The sequence below is a fragment of the Trichosurus vulpecula genome, chromosome 4, assembly GCF_011100635.1.
Source record: "Trichosurus vulpecula isolate mTriVul1 chromosome 4, mTriVul1.pri, whole genome shotgun sequence".
NCBI classification, from domain to species: Eukaryota; Metazoa; Chordata; class Mammalia; order Diprotodontia; family Phalangeridae; genus Trichosurus; species Trichosurus vulpecula.
Genome location: NC_050576.1, coordinates 78136500 through 78154508, shown reverse-complemented (window position 1 = coordinate 78154508; position 18009 = coordinate 78136500). Strand labels below are relative to the sequence as shown.

The 18009-nt window shown below is 35.6% G+C and overlaps 1 protein-coding gene across 1 annotated transcript in view; it reads left to right on the top strand.

Annotated features, from left to right (window-relative positions):
• The window catches only part of SHCBP1L (SHC binding and spindle associated 1 like), a 44798-nt gene extending 27448 nt beyond the window's left edge, over positions 1-17350 (top strand). The window contains exons 6-10 of the mRNA XM_036756857.1: positions 2686-2791; positions 8487-8640; positions 13377-13627; positions 15049-15171; positions 16973-17350. Coding sequence (XP_036612752.1) covers positions 2686-2791; positions 8487-8640; positions 13377-13627; positions 15049-15171; positions 16973-17224 — 886 coding nt within the window. The 3' untranslated portion in view covers positions 17225-17350. The remainder of the gene's footprint in view (positions 1-2685; positions 2792-8486; positions 8641-13376; positions 13628-15048; positions 15172-16972) is intronic.
• Positions 17351-18009: the final 659 nt, after the last annotated feature.

Sequence of the window (18009 nt, the reverse complement as noted above, 5' to 3'; positions counted from 1 at the left end):
CCATTTGGGTGAAATTCAATTTTTAATTCTTTGGCGCTTGTATTTCAGTCTCAGAAGAATTTTGTAAGAATGCAAATTGGATAGTAATTTTGTTTATGATTTTTTTCTGTTCTTTTAGCATTTTCCTCTTCCTGAGTTACCCATAGAACAGTCTCAGTACTTTTCAAGGTTATGTTGCCGTCTGTACAGATTTCTTCTGTATGTTCTACACCTTTGGGACGGCATCCTTTTCCAGCTTTTTCTTAAATAAATGCCATTCCTAATTCTTTGTATATATGAGACTGAGATGAGATGAAACATGTGATGTTTCACTTGTGGTGAAAGTAGGTTGCTGCAGAAAAGCTGACAAATGAAAAAGAAAATGATAAATGTTGGAGAGAATGTGGAAAAATTGGGACACTAATGGTGGAGTTGTGAACTGATCCAACCATTCTGGGGAGCAATTTGGAAATATGCCCAAAGAGCAATCAAAATGCGTATCTTTTGATCTAGCAATACCACTCTTAGGTCTGTATCCTAAAGAGGGATAAAAAAGGGAAAAGGACCTACATGTACAAAAATATTTATAGCAACTCTTTTGTGGTGTGAAAGAATTGGAAATTGAGGGGATGCCCATCAATTGGGGAATGACTTATCAAATTGTGGTATATGAATGTAATGGAATACTATTGTGCTATAAGAAATGATGAGCAGGTGGACTTCAGAAAAACCTGGAAAGACTTACATGAACTGATGCTGAGTAAAGTGAGCAAAACCAGAACACTGTACAGAGTAACAGCAATGTTTTGTGATGCTCAACAATGAATAACTTAGCTCTTCTTAGCAATACAGTAATCTAAGACAATTTCAAAGGACTCGTGATGGAAAATTCTGTTCACATCCAGAGAAAGAACTGATATAGTCTTGAATGCATATCGAAGCATACTATTTTCACTTTTCTTTATCTTTTTTGTGGTTTTTTTCCTTTTGGTCTGTTTCTTCTTTCACAACATGACTAATAGGAAAATATGTTCTACATGATTGCATATACATGACCTATTTAAAATTCTTACCTTTTTAGGGAGGGAAGAGGGAGAAAATTTGGAACTCAAAATTAAAAAAAAGTAAGAAATAGTCTTTACATGTAATTGGAAAAAGTAAAATGCTATTTAAAAAAAAAGAAAAGCTAACAGAGCTGTTGTTCTACTTTCTATTAGTCCTTCCCCCCCCACCTTTGTTGTAGAGGAGATTGTTTTTTAGATATAGATTGGTTTGGATGGAATATGAAGTTCCTTCCAACTCTGAAGATTGTGTGATTCTTGACAGTTTCATCTATAACTGCTTTTGTGCTGGTATGACTGCTTAGATTGGTCTCTGGCAGGAGTGTGCTGGTAAATGTTTCACAGCTGTTTGCAAAAAAGATGTGCACATGACATACTTTTAAGTTAAAGCTGCATTATTAACATTTTCCCTTGATATTTTCTTAAATCTAGACAATCAGTAAAGCCCTGATTTGAACTGTTTACTTATTTCTGAGGTGTAAGTGCTCACACTGAAAATTTAACAATCATGTCTCACACCCCTGAAACACTCATACCAAGCTTTTTATAGACTTGTCTTCTCCTTTGCTTTTTGCTCTCAGTGAAACGAAATGCACTACTGCTTCTAGTCTTTTGTCGTTCTTTATTTTTTTTCCTAGTGTTCTATAAATAAGTTTATATTCTAAACTAGTTGCTATTTCTCTACATGGCAAGGCAATGTATGTTGGGTGGCTAAGGCATACTATTTTCACTTTATCTTTATCGTGGTTTTTTTCTTTTAGTCTGTTTCTTCTTTCACAACATGACTAATAGGAAAATATGTTCTACATGATTGCACATGTATGACCTGTTTTGGCCAGCTTATTGTGATGACTGCTTCATAACACTTTTGGAGAAAATGGTTCATCAGGGTCAATCAATGTCTGTCTTTTTTCTAGTTCCTACTGGTTAGCATTTGCAGCCTGTTTGAGGAGGTGAGATTGAACTGTTGTACTCATACTCAACACCTTTCTTATTCTTCTCATTTGATACTGGTTGTGACATTTGCTCTAGTTTAAGGTCTGACTTCACTCAGATGTCTGATTCTGAAATGAATTCCACATCAGTAACTAGTCTGTTTAAGATAAAGTCACTTCCATTTTTTGGTGATGTGGTTAACTGCTTGTCAAATACAGTTTAAAAATACTAAATACCTTTGATTTTCAAACTTGAGATAACTGTTTTGTTTCTGGAAATTCAACAATGGAGAATACTTTTGTAAAAAAAAACCACTTTATTGTAAACTTAATAGTCTCAAAAACAAATACGTAAAGACAAACTATTATTTACATTGTTTTTATAAAGAAAATACATTTTAACAAATAATAATGATAATCATTTATTTACTTTGTCCTCCTACTGATGATAGCTTTTTTTTTTTTTTTTTTTTTTTTTTTTTTTTTAGCAAATCCTTGAATAAACAGTTTTGGGACTGACTGTGTGTGTGTGTGTGTGTTGGAGATGAAAAGACTAAAACCTTTTTATCTACAAAAGCATCTAGAATGTCTCATTCCCCTGTGAGGCTGGATAACTAAGGTTCTAACATAATAAATAAAACTAGATTAGCCTGTTTCATGTTCATTTAAAACATTTGATTTAAATGAGTATCTGAATTTTTAAATTACAGAGTTCATGGACCTTTCTTCCCAAGAATTTTGAGGCGTAGGAAAGGAAAAAGAGAATTGGGGAAAACTATAACTCATATTGTAGCAAAAGTGATGACTACTGAAATGGTAAGAAATATATTTTAGGCCTTTATTAATTCAAATTTAACTACCTCATCATTACTGAATAGAATTATTAAATATTTCTCTGCATGTGGTACACTATGCTACGTACTGTTAAAAGGAAATTTGAAATTATTGTTGCATTTGGGAAGTTTAAAATGTAAGCTTGACAGGATCCAGACAGATTAAGTATTTCTTAATATGTTCAATCAGAAGTATTTAGTGGAAGTGGAGAGGTAAGAAGAAATTCTGGGAATTTAATCATGTTGGTGATGAAGTCACTACTTTTCCTCTAATTGGTTGGGGAAAATTTCTTGAAAGTTAGGATATTGGGAACTTTTTGAATGATGGGAAGGTCTGACCCTTTACCTGGGATGAGGAGGACTTTTTACTAAGTACTGTTTGAAAGAATACTCAGTTCCCCACTATACATAAAACCTTGACAATTGACCTTAATTGGAGAGAAGTAAAAAGAGCAGGAAGGTCCTTCTAAACTAATGGAGAAAAAATTATTAGATCTTTTTAAAAAAGTTATTTTTTAAAATTAAATTTATTTTTTTGTTACATTTTAAGTTCTGAACTGCCTTCCTCCCTACCTCACACTAGAGAAGGCCACCATTTCTCTCTCTCTCTCTTTCTCTCTCTCTCTCACACACATACCCCTACACCTGTAAAAACATACTTGTATACTTTCAGTTATCATTTCTTTCTCTGGAGATGAATAGCATCTTCCTTCATAGGTCCATTGTAGTTGATTTGAGTATTTCTAATACTCAGAGTAACTTAGTCATTCACAGATGTTCTTTGAAGAATATTGCTGTTAACTGTGTAAGGTGTTCTCACGGCCCTGTTCATTTCACTCTTCATTATTTCATATAAGCCTTTCCGTGTTTTTTCTAAAATCAATCAGCTCATCATTCCTTATAACACAGTAGTATTCAATCATATACCACAGTTAGCCATTCCCCAATTGATGGGCATCCTCTCAGGTTCTAGTTCTTTGCCACCAAGAACTGCTATAAATATTTTAGACCATATCAGTTATTTTCCTTTTTTCCTGATCACCTTGGGAGACAGACCTAATAGTGGTACTGCAGGTTCAAAGGATATACACTGTCTTATAACTCTCTGGGCATAATTCCAGATTGTTCTCCAAAATGGTTAGATCAGTTCACAGTTCCACCAGCAAAGAATTAGTGTCCCGATTTTTCCACATCCCCTTCAACATTTCACTCTAGCTAATCTGATGGGCTTGAGATGATATCTCAAAGTTGTTTTAATTTGCATTTCTCTAATAAGTAATGATTTAGAACATTTTTATGTGACTACATATAGCTTTAATTTCTTCATTGAAAAATTGCCTGTTCATAGCCTCTGGCCATATATCAGTTGGAGAGTGACTTATGTTCTTATAAACTTGACAGAGTTCTCTATATATTTGAGATAAGAGATGTTTATCCAAGAAACTGTCCATATCTAATCTTGGCTACATTGGTTTTATTTATAAAAAAAAAACCTTTTTAATTTAATGTAATCAAAGTTATCCATTTTACACCTCACAATGTTCTTTATCTCTTGTTTATTCATACATTCTTCTCCCGTAACGCAAATCTAATAGGTAATATGGTCAGTGTTCTAACTTCTTGTTGTTGTTTGTCCTTTGTTCTCAAAGAGGACATCAGGAGGGTGATGTCTTGGCTTGAAAGTGAATAGGATTTAAGTGAAGCAGAGCTGTGCAAAGTCATCAGCTTCACTCTCTCCTCCAGAGTCATCAGAGTCCAGTAGCGAGAAATAGGTCTAGAAATGTGGTGATGGTGCCAGATTCAGTGGGAGACCTTGGCCTTTTTAAGCTAAGGTCTTTCTCAGGTCTTAGTTTGGCTGAGGCAAACCCATTCAGTAGTTAAGGCTAGGTAAGAATTGAGGTAAAAGATGGTCTACTTTGCCTTCACAAACGAATCAGTCAGGGCAGGGAAGACCCTTGGAATTTTCTGGCCAGAACAGAAACAGTTGCTGTTTACACTCACTCTGAGCCACCAAAACCAAAACAGTGCACCTTTAATTTACTTATGACATCTTCCTTTGTGTCTAGGTCATGTATCCATTTTGATCTTATCTTGGTAAATAGTATAAAATATTGGACTATGTGCAGTTTCTGCTAGAGTGCTTTTCAGTTTTCCCAACAATTTTTACCAAATAGTGAATTCTTATCCCACAAGCTTAAATATTTACATTTGTCAAACACAGTGTTACAAAAATAACTTACTTCTATGCATTATATGTCTACTCTATTCTTTTGGTCCACCTTTCTATTTCTTAACCAGTACCAGATAGTTATGATTATATATAAAACCAAAGGCTCATTTTTGCGGTACTTTTCTTGGTTATAATATGGCAGCAAGACATTATTTTCATTACCATTATTTTCAACAAATTAAAAATAACCATAACACAAAAGGCAGTGGAGAGGTTCATGGTGATTGGGAAGAGCCTGTAACATATAAGCAATGAGGAACTCTGAAGAATAGTAGTAAAAAATATCTTTAATGTCGGAGAAGGAAGAGAAGATGGGCTGGTCACATGCAAGAATGAGTTATAAGAGCTGGACAGCCAAGGTTACCTTCATGATGTGAGGCTAAAGTAAGAAAGGCCTTCAGCATGTATGGTGCACACTTGGGATGAATTTACAAAAAGGACACGAGCAAAAATTGCACATGATGGGGATGGGTTGCACTCTTCATTGTTAGAGGAAATGACCCAATTAATGAGATAACAGATAAATTTGAAAAAAAGTATCACTGCTTCTAAGGGAAAAGGGAATGTCTTGGTAAATTAATAAATTATGTTCTGAATGTACTTTAACAATTAGGAAAAAATAACATGACTATTTAAATAGAAAGACCTTGCTAAAAACTTCACTCTTAAATGGGTTAACATTCTTTATATCTGTGAAAGCAGTTTGTTTGGCAAACGTTTTTAAATATATGTAGGTAAAATTACGCCACGTAAGCCCTAAAAAATCGAAAGATAATTTTATATTTCTGCAAAAAGTCCCTCTTTGTTCATCAAGTTGCATTAAATTATTTTTAGATTCTCTAGTACAACAGATATATTCTCTGATTTCTGTTCACGTATATTATTCCTTGATGGGAAGATAGCATATTGTAGGCTGTTTGCCTTATGGTTGAGGAAGAAAGAAGAATGGCTAAGCTATTCATTTCTTATTCATTAAGTGTTTCTTCCTTTCCTTAGAAAATCCTAGTCATCCTTTGCAGGTCATTCATTTAAATTCCCACACTATATAAAATAAAACACAAAATTATCCAGGAGCTAATTTTATAGGATAATACAATGTTTTAAGGAGTTTAAAGAGTTTGGAAATTTTTATAGTTAGGAAGTTTATTTTATAGTTTGGAAAGAGGAGCAGGTAGATCACAGTGTGTTATGGTAAGCAATGATTTCAGCAGTTCTTCCTTTACCCTTTCATCCATTATGATTAGATGATTAACTGATTCACCAAATGAGAGGCCTCTGAGGTTTCTTTGAGTATAATAAATTGCCAAAGTAAAACCTTTGTTTTTCTCACTGTTTTTATGCTCATTGTTTTGCATAAACAGATATGGATTATCAAGTAAATAAGTGAAGTGAAGAAATGCTCATTCCAAATGACTTTAAAATTATGATTAGCCTGTAAATAAGCTGGGACAGTAGCAAAGATAAAACGCTGTATGTAGCATGTGGCATGGATTTTTGAGGATCCATGAGCTTGGCTAAGAAAAAAAATATATATCTTTATTTCAATTTAATTCTGAGTTCCAGATTTTATTCTTTCCTCCTTCCCCTCTCCTTTCTGTAAGATGGCAAGCAGTTTGATATAGGTTATACATGTGTAGTCATGTAAAACATACTTTCTACACAAAGAAGAAAAACATGAAACAAATAAAGTAAAAAGTAGTATGTTTCGATCAGCATTCAGACTCCATTAGTTCTTTCTCTGGAGAGGGATAGCATTTTTCATCATTAAGTCCTTCAGAGTTGACCTGAATCTTTGTATTGCTGAGAATAGCTAAGTCATTAATAGTTGATCATCATGTAATATTGCTGTTAATTCGTACAATGGTCTCTTGGTTCTGTTCACTTCACTTTATATCAGTTCATGTAAGTCTTTCCAGGTTTTCTGAAATCTGCCTGCTCATCATTTCTTACAGCACAAGAGTATTCCATCCCAATCATATACCACAACTTTGTTTAGCCATTCCCCCATTTATAGGCGTCCCTTCAGTTTCCAATTTGCTACCACAAAAAGAGCTGTTATAAATATTTTTGTACATAGAGGTCCTTTTCCTTTTTTAAAAAAAATCTCTTTGGGATATAAACCTAGTAGTGGTATTGCCAGGCCCTTTGGGCATAGTTCCAAATTTCTCTCTGGAATGGTTGGATCAGTTCACAACTCCACTAACAGTGCATTAGTGTTCACATTTTCCCACATTCTCTCCAACATTTAAAATTATTTTCTTTCTTTGTTGTATTAGCCAGTTTGATAGGTGTGAGGTGTTACTTCAGAATTGTTTTAATTTGCATATAATAATTTAAAAAAAGAAAATAAAAAAAAAGAATCCATGTTCTGGTATTTGGAACTTTGGCTTCCAAAAAATCTTTTGTAATCTAGAATGATAGAGTGGTTACTGAAATAGTTACAGCAGATGTGTTTCCTAAAATAAAAGACCATTTCAAGTTATCAAGTCATTAACAAGTTAACAAGCATTTATTAAACACCTCCTATGTTCAGATACTTTAGTAAGCCCTGGGGATAAAGAGAAAGGTAAAAACTGTCCCTGCCGTTAAGATATTCGCTATGTAATGGTAGAGATGTGTACAAACAAATAAATTGGAGATAATCAACAGAAAAGGTGCCTAACATTGAGAACTAGGAGAGGCTTCCTGCAGAAATGCTTTTAAGGATTTTAGCTGAGATTTTAAGCCAATAAAATGAGGAGACAGAAAATGAGGAGGGAGATTCAAGGCCTGAGGGACATCCAGGGAAAATGCAGGGAGTTGAGAGATGAACTGTCTTGTTTGAGGAGCAGTAAGGAGCACGTGGAGGAGAAGTGTTAAGAAGACTGGAAAGGGAAGTAGGGATGAGGTTATATGAAGAGCTTTAAAAACCAAACAGAGGCTTTTATATTTGATCCTGGAGGAATTTATTGAATAGTAGAGTAACATGATCAGATCTGGACTTTAGGAAGAACACTTTGTTTGCTCAGTGGAGGATAGACTGGAGTGGGGGGATACTTGAGAGAGGGAGACCAACCAGAAGGAGAGTAGTTTAGGCATGAAGTGATGAGGGCCTCTACCAGGGTGGTGGCATTAAGAATGGAAAGCACTTGGTAACATTAGATATTGGAGGGGTGATGAAGTTGTTGTTGGCACCTAGGTTCCTACTTTGGAAAAGTAAGAGTGTGCCTATGGTGTAATTTAGGTAAAGAATAACTTGAAGTCAAAGTACTTGAGTTTGAAACTGAGATCTGCCTTACTGCCCACTGACCTTGGGCCAATTACTGCCATCTTATTTCTTCATCAGAAAGTGAAGGATTAGACTACATGATCTATTAAATTGCCTTCTTGTTCTAAATCCTATAACCCTATATAAGTTCATTAAGTAGATCTAGTATTAGAAGTACAGTGTTTCTTTTTCTTTTTATAGGTTAAAGACTTATCTTCAGACACACTTCTCCAACAACATGATGATTTAGATCTGGCTTTGGATAGCTGTTACAGTGGTGACACAGTGGTCATTTTTCCAGGAGACTATCAAGCTACAAATCTTGCCTTACTGACTGATGACATCATTATTAAAGGTTAGCCTACCTCATGTAAAACTTATGTTTAATTCCATAGTTAGGAATGGGGAAAATGTTTTAAGTTCTAGAAACATATTTTTTGTGTCAGCCTTCATGTAGTCTTTTCCCCCCCCAAAAAATGAGTTTTAAGAGTTTAACTTTTTCCGGTGTATCCATCTTTTACTGCTACATCAAGGATCAGTGATTTTATTAGTGTGAGAATTCCCTCCATTGAGACTGCAGTCCATTTTTAACTTAGGCATTGTGCCTTCAAGAGTTTCCCAAGATTGACCAAGTATGCTGCACTGAAGAAAGGGCTGGAGTGGGAGTCAGAGGACTTGGGTCCTAATTCCAGCTCTTTTCTTTACTGCCTGCATGAGGCTGGACAGGTTCCTTCACCTCAGTGAGCTTAGTTTCCATATATCTAAAGTGAGAAGGTTGCTTGATGTGATTTACAGCCCTTCACATCTGTAGTCTATAGTATTACCAGCTCGTAGTCACAAAAGTGATAGCTACCAGTATCAGGGTTTGAACTCATATCTTCTCCTGTTATTAATCTCACTTGAATGGGACAAAACTCCAATAACATAAATTCACATACACACACAAAAAAATTTAATTGAAAGGCCAAATTTATTGTTTATTTTCTTTTTATTTAGGTCTAGAACAGGTACTAGTTACCTACTCATTTGTCCTAGTCTTCTCTTGAATACAGATGGACCTTCAGTATTGAATATATATTAAAAATGTATTTTTTATCTAGTATAGATGTCACCAGATTTTCTTACATTTAAATAGTGGTATTACATATGATAATAGTGACAGTAACCCGAAAATGAGTGTAATAATAGCTCATACTAAGATAAGGTTTACAAATCACTTTGCTCATAGTAGTCCTGTGAGAGAAGTAGTGCACGTTTGTAGTCTCCTTTTACAGATAAGGAAACTGAAGGTTGGCGAGGAGACTTGTCTGTGATCATTCAGATAGTAAGTACCAAATTTGGGATATAAATTCATGTTGCTCACTCAAAAAAGTTCAGTAGTTTTTTTTTGATATAGTGTGTTGCCACATATTAATGTGCTTTGCATTTGCAACTCCTTCTAAGATGTGTAGCTTTTTCTAAGGTCCTTTTTTCCAGTAGATGCTAATTTTTCATGGCTGTTTAGCTTTTCCAGAAGCAACTGTATACTTGATTATAAACATTCAAATTAGTAAGTATTGAGCATCTACTATGTGCTGGTCCTTAGGGATAAAAAGACAAACAAAAAGCCCACAAATAGTTTACATTCCACTAGGGGTATATATCTTTACATAGGCATGGCTACATTAGCTTCAAAAATCACCCGAAGTCTTTATTTGTGCTCATTTGTTGTCCTGAAAATATTTTTAATTTTTATGCCTTAGAATATTTTATGTTCTGTGAATCGTAGACTTTAGGAATGCTTATATGAGTAGGTATTTTAAGACATTTCCCTTAACTACTATAATATTCTCTTATCTCAACCTTCCCAACCCTACCCACTCCTATCCCATTTGAACCCTGCGCACCCCTTCCTTTCTGCTCTCTGGAATTTCATTCCATAGTGAAAAAAGTCCCCTTCATCCTGGACCTCTTTGCCTCACACTCCTTTCATCTACTAGGTTTCACAGAGATTTGGCTCTTCCCTGACAATACTACATTATCCTCTCAAGTGCTGGCTTCACCTTCTCTCACACACCCCTCCAACCCAGACCCCTGTACACTCTGATCCTAGATCTGATCTTAGTCAGAATACTCCTTGCTCCTCTGTTGTCACTTCCACATTTGCCCCATCACTCAGCAATCTTTCTTCCTTTGAAGTCCACTTAATTAAACCCACCCCCAACCCCCCAACCCAAATTATAGTTGCTGTAGTATATCAACTCCCTAGGTAATTCTTCCTCCTTTCTCAAGGAATTTAGCACCAGCCTCACATTTTTCTCTCCTTAACTCCTGTCCTTCTACTACAGGACTTTAATATTCACATAATATGCTCCCTGAAATTGCCTGACCTCCCAATTCTGTAGCTTCCTTAAATCCCATGTCCTGTTCCTTTACTCTACAAATGGGAATAGTCACACACTAGAGCTCATCATTACCCACAAGTTTTCCATTTTGTTAATTATAAACTTTGACATCTGACCCCTCATTCCCCCTCACTGTGCCTCTCACCCTCCTAAGCCTAATTTTTCACCCTCATTGACACCTCCAGTCCCTGTACCATTCAGTACTTTCGCAGACTATTACTCTTGCTTCTTACTATCTTCCTTTTCCAATCTCAATCCATTCCAGCTTTACATCGTCCTCTGCTCTTGAATCCCTTGTCCTCTTCTCTTTCCAGACCTCAGCTCTGGAATACTCCTACCATTCACCTTCTGTACTCCTACTGCTAGATGAGGTTTCACAACCATGCTGACCAATACAGATCCATGTTATTCAGCTTCGAAAGACTTGAGAACTCTAATCAATGGAATGAAAAATCATGTTTCCAAAGGAATGAACATGAAACTTACTATCAACCTCCTAAATGAGAGATGAATGAGACATATATTTTTGGACATGCCCAGTACAGGAATTTCGTTTGCTTAACTATGCATATTTGTTACAATGGTTTTTTGAATTTTGTTGTTCAGTAGAGGACTGGCAAGGAGAGGGGAGAAAGAGAAAATAAAGGCTTCTTAATTAAAGATATATAATAAAATAACATTTAAAAATGATGTTATACAAATCAACTGGACCCTCACTGCAGCAAGGAAGTCTTTTTATTCCTCCCTAAATGATTGCTTATCTCACTCTCTACAAAACTATTTCAAACCTCTTTGCTCTGTAAACATTCTATACCTCTCCTCCCTTTTTTCTTTCTCAGCTGAGGAACTTACTTCTTACTTTACTGAAATAATTGAGTCCTTTTGGCATTCCTGTTTTCTTCATCTCAAAACCTCTTGACATTACCTTTTACCTTCTTTTTTCCCATTCTGACAAAGAGGTGGTCCTGCTTGCCAAAGCCAGGGTCTCTGCATATGCAGTTAATTGTGAGTTCCTCCAGGGCAGGAACTGTCTCGCTTTTCTTTGTATTCTCAGAGCTTAGCACAGTGCCTGGCACACAGTAGGTGTTTTAATAAATGCTTATTGACTAGCTGGTACAACTCTACCATTGCATCTTTATTCATCCCCACTTTCTCTTCAACCTCTCTCGCTTCTTTCCCTACTGCATTCAAATTTGCTCCAATGTGTCTTATTCTTTTAAAAAAAATCCTTCACTAGACCTAGTCCCTGCCATCTCTTGGGGCTGTCCTCTATAAATAGACAGATGTAATATCCTTCCTTTTTTAGCTAAGCTCCTTGAAAAACTGTCTCCACTCCCTCTCATTCACTTCTTAACTTTGCAATCTGGCTTCTTCTCACATCATGCAACCAAAGCAACTATATCAGAAGTTATCATGACCTCTTGATTGCTAAATCTAATAGTCTTTGCTCAGTCCCCATTCATTTCAGCTCATCGACTGCATTTGACACTACTGACCATATTCTTCCTTCTGGATACTGTTTCCTGTCTGGGTTTTCAGCACATGACTTTCTCATGGTTCTCTTCCTAGTTGTCTGACCACTGTTCCATCTTCCTGCCTTGTCTTTCCCCATTCATACACACTGATATCAGAGTAATTTGCTTTAAGCAAAGATCTGACCGTGTGGGTCAGAGGAATCAATCAACTCGAGTGGCCCTCTGTTAATTCTTGGATAAAATATGAACACTGGTTAGCTCATAGTCCTTTAAAATCTAGCCCCAACCTATATTTTTGGCCTCTACTTCCCTTCCCACACTATTGACACTTCATCTCCTGTCTTCATGCCTTTGTAGTGACTATCCCATATACCTGAAGTGCAGTCCCTCCTTACCTCCACCTCATAAAGTCCCTTTTGTCCTTAATATGCAGCTCAAGTAACATCTTCTGCATGAAAACTTCCCTGATTCCTTCCCTCAACTGCTTAGTGCCCTCCCTCCCAAACTACCCTGTATATACTTTGTAAGCATTAATATTCATTCACTTTATATTTATACTGTATGTATTCATATATATATATATATGTATATATTATATACGTATATACTTGTTTCCCTCATTTAGAACGTAAGTTCTTTATAAATAGGTTTCCTTTTTGTAATTGTATCTCCAGGGCTTACCATAGTGTCTGACACTTAGTAGGTATTTAATAAATGCTTGTCTGTTTTCATCACTGTGGTCATTTACTTACAAACCTTCCATGTTTGATAGATAAGCAGCTGTGGCCAAAAATATCATTACTTTGTAGCTAAACTTTTGGTGATGAGATTCTCTGAATTAGACTAGTCTGCTCTTCATATGACAGTCTTTTACTTGGTCCATGTGTCATGCCTTTCCAGCTTCATAGGACTTACCAGAAATTGTACTGTGCTAGCATTAACCTTCAAGAAATCAATCATGTCCGTGCCACAACAGAGTAGGACTTCGATGGGGCATTAAGATAGGCCTTAAGTGAAGGATTTTGAATAGAAAAATGGGTAAGTTTAGAGGTTGTTTCTGTTGTGCTACTCTGTAATTTGGAAAAATCAAGCTCCTTTAGGTATCTTCTTCAGCTGTTTATTAGACATTTTATTGTAAATATGAAAAGGAAAATTTTTATTACTAAATGACAGAAGGCTTCAAATCTATTCTACTAATATTAAGTAATTGTATATTTTCCTCTGTAAATCAGGAGTTGGAAAGAGAGAAGAGATTGTGATCACTTCAGAACCTTCTCGTGACAGTTTTGTAGTGTCTAAAGCTGCAAATGTGAAACTGATGCATCTTACTTTGGTACAACAAGGGACTGTTGATGGTATTGTGGTTGTGGAATCTGGTCACATGACCCTAGAGGACTGTGTGTTGAAGTGTGAAGGAACAGGAGTATGTGTTCTTACAGGAGCGGCTTTGACTATCACTGACAGTGAAATTACTGGAGCTCAGGTATTTAATTTTAATAATATCACTACTTAGAGCATACTTAGAACAAAGTTAAGTGATTCTGACGTGCAAATAACTGGCAGCTATTTAGAGAAGATTCAGAGTTCAAATTACTTTGTAAAAGTAAAGAAAGTAGTCAGAAACTAAAACAAACTAATCAGAAACAGGTTCAAGAGAGTATATTTAGGGGGGAAAAACCAGATCATATTGATTCAGGATGAGAATGACTAGTTTGTGGAACTAAGTATGACTGAAAAGGCTCTTACTAAGTAAAAAGCCAAATATGAATTAATGTAAAGTTCTTACCTTTAAATAAAACTTTACATTCAGTACATACATATTTATAATTTAAAAAACATTTATGAAGTATCAGACATTGCTACAGAACAATGGTTTAAATAGAACCTAAAAGTTCAGAGATAGTTCAATTGGTAGCCTAAAATATTACTGACCAAAAGGGGAAAATCTAACAAGAAATTAATAAAGAATTTGGGAAAAGAAAAAAATTAGGAGTAAAATTTTTATTAACTATTAGAATGATGATCCACTTTTTATTTTAGCCTAGGACTAAGGAAAATGGACTTGAACTGAGGCTTAAGGAGTACAGTTGTCTTTTCCACATTGTGGGGGTTAGGGGCATGGCACCTCTGTGATCTGGAAAATCTATGTGAAAGTTTTTGGCTCTCCCTTTGTACCAAAAAAGTCTGAATTTTTTTTCTTTTTTGGGGTGTTTTACAGTACCTTATTGTAAAATTTGGGTTAAGTATTTGGCCATAGACTGTATCATCTCCATGTTGTCTGTGGCTTCCACAAAACTCCCCCAAAATTCCCATTTAATTTCTTATGTCGACTTGTAATACATCAAAACCTTGATAGGGAAAGTTGAGATGTGGAAGGGGGATAACTGTGTTCTTGATAGAAATTAACATTAAAGAGGAGATTTTAGAATATCTTTACACTTGTCTAGGATGTCAGAGAATTGGACTACATGTTTTTAGTATCCCTTCTAGCCTTTATTTTCTTTTTCCTTACATTTTTATTTTTTAATATTTTTTATAGTTACATATAAAAATAATTTTTAACATTTGTTTTTTAAACTTTTGAGTCCCAAATTTTTTCCCTCCCTCCCTGAGAAGGCAAGCAATTTGATAAAGACTATACAGGTGCAGTCATGGAAAATATGTTTCCATATTAGCCATATTCTAGCCTTATTTTCCAAAGGAGATGTCTGCAAGTTTGCTACATCCATATGTTCTTTCATGGTGTTTCAGAATTTAAACACCTATTCCATCCTGTGAATTTCCATAAATCAGAGAGAAGCCTCATTTCTTTAAGAAAAAAAAAAGGAGCTATTATTTCAGATTTAAAGTTATGAGTTTTTTCTTGTAATTTTTGTTGGCTTTTTGCTTGTTTTTAATTTGCAGGGTGCTGGTGTTGAACTGTATCCCGGCAGCATAGCCATTTTGGAGAGAAATGAAATTCATCACTGCAATAATCTTAGAACTAGTGACAATTCAAAAAGCACCTTAGGTGGGGTGAATATGAAGGTAATCTCATTTTTCATAATTATCTTTAAGTTTTTACTAAAATATTCATTGTAGGAATTCAGATGGTTGAAATAGGATAATGGAACATCAGATTTATTCTACAGAGTATCAGAATATAAGAGCTAGAAAGGATCCCAGAGGCCATGTAGTCCTACCTGTATCAAATGAAGACTCTCTTCTACAACTTCCCAGACAAGTGGCTGTCCAGTCTGTATTTGAAGAGTTCGTGTGAAGGGGGAACCTCCTGCCTTTCAAGGCAGCCTGTTCCATTTTTCTTAGGAAGTTTTTCCTCATGTAAAACTGAGTCTTTCTCTCTTTGCAACAGCCACCTGTTGTTTCTAGTTCTGCTGCCTGGAGCCAAGTAGCACAGATCTTATCCTTCTTCTGCATTAACAACCCTTGAAATATTTAGAGACAGTTATTGTGTCCCATTTAAGTATCCAAGCTCAACATCCCCAATTCCTTGTATTGATGAATTAAGAAATAAATGAAAAGCCATTATTAAGTGCTTATGCCAGGCACTATACTAGATGCTGGGAATAAAAATAAAAAAATGAGATATTCTGCCCTCAAGGAGCGTACATTCTAATGGAGACAACACATGAGTGAGGGCATTGATGACCCAGGGAAGTGAATTTTGGTCTGGTGAGACATAGAGATGGCAAGTTGATCCATATTCCTATCCAGAAGCAATAGTAGTATTGACTTGATTCTTGTGTCCATAGCAAGGGGTTTAAAAGCAGGAGTGGGAAGGATACTGTAGGACAAGATGAGAGAATGGTTAAAGTGGATGGCTTGTTGGAAACAAGGTTTGGTTTGGGGCCCTGCTACATATAGTGGGCCAGGTAAGTTTGTACTCATCAGTCAAGTCTAAAATGTGATTTCTGGAGGTTTAGTTGGTTGGGTACATTTCCAGATAGGGCAAATGGGGGCAGTGGCAGGCAGGTGACAAGATAGACCAGCTGGACTACTACTAGAAGAGATGCTCATCCTTATTTAGTATCCTCTCTGATCTTTTCAGTCCTGATGAAAGATGAGTCCTTTGGACAGATATTATCTTGACTTTCTTTCCTAAAACGTAGTTCTTAGAACATAACAAGTTATTCCTGATGTACTGCCCAGTAGCGTATCAGCTTCTTGATCACTGAACAAAGATTGAGTATCAGCAGTTAAATTAATGCTTCTACACTATATTATTCCGTTTTCCCCTACTGCTACTGTCATTGTAGAATAGATAGTGTGACTACTCCGAACTGTCCCCAGGTGGTCAGAATTCTGGTAATCCAGCTAGGCTTGTCCTTAGACAGTAGATCCACTCTGTCAAAAGGCCCATGCTTGAAGATTTTCTAGCTTTTAGAAACTTCTAGAGCTTACTCTCTGCTAGAACCTCTTTTGAGAATCCAAGGTCACATCAGAGTAGGACTTGTCTGAGTGATTGTCACATAGAAGGATCCATTAAGTAAGTCTGAGTAGAATAGTTACTAGCATTTTAAAAGTATTATTTATGAGCACAATTAAATTTTGTAAGAACATGAATCTAGATATATTAAATTGATGAATTGGCCATGTTGAAGCATATCTTAAAGTTTTTATTATTCAGAATATGGAAAAGCAGCACTTCTTAAAAACTGAAGCAAGTACCACTGTTTCCAGTTAGTTTTTAAAGATAGTTATTTAACTAATAGACTGATTAGGTTCAAGTTAGGTGTTAATATCATGCTAGTTATCTCATCTTTATACTTTGTAAGGAAAATCATGAAATTATCCTTTAAACAACTAACCAATTTTAATACCCCAACAGGTTCTTCCTGCCCCTAAATTGAAGATGAATAATAATCATATTTATAGCAACAATGGATATGGACTAAGTATTCTACAGCCAACAGAACAGTTTTTTATTATAGCAGAAGGAACTCTTAACAAAGGAGCTGCTTCGGGAGATAAAAAAGATGATGATATGCTTTCCAAAGTAATGCAAAATCTGAATCTGGAAATGAATAATAATAAGATAGAAGCAAACTTAAAGGGGGATATCAGAATAGTCACAAGTTAAAACATCAGGATTCATGTTGAGGATGCATATTTGAGATATTTGTTTAATAAATAGTTGCTGATTCCCAAGGAAATGGTAGTTGTAATTAAGTTTTGAGTTTGTTTAATTAAACTATGAAGATTTTTTTATTAATGGTCTTGGAGGGAATGATTCATTAAAAAAAAGTTTTATGCTTTTGCTTTGGATAGTTTCTACTTTTTAAAAATATTTTAATTATAGATAAACTTGAGTATCCTGTTCAATTCAAGAAACCTTTGAAACAAAACAGGGTTTAGTAGTAAGTAGTAGTAGTAAGTTTAGTAGTAAGGAGCTTACATTCTACTGGGGGATACAGTAATTACCCAGATAGTAAACACATAGTATATATACCAAGTTCTTCCAAGAGGGAAAGATTTTAGATTACACCTCAGCTTTCTTTGGAAGGAAATTAATGATTCTAAGAGGCAGATTGAGAAAAGTGGGGAAATCACCTGTACAAAGACATGGAGATGGGAGATAAGACTGTTGGGGTGTGGGAAACAGCAAGTAAGTAAGTTTGGCTGGACTATACAGTATATGAAGTAGAGTAATTTGAAATTAATCTGCAAGCCAGATTGCGAAGGGCTTTAAAAGCTAATCAGAAGAGTTTATATTTTACCCTAGAAGCAAAAGAAGGCCACTAAGCATGTTGAACAGGAGCGGCATGGTCACATCTGTGCTTTGCTTTAGAAATATCAATTTGGCAGTCGTGTGGAAGATGGATTGGAGAAGGCATACTAGATTCAGGGAGACCAGATAAGAGGCTG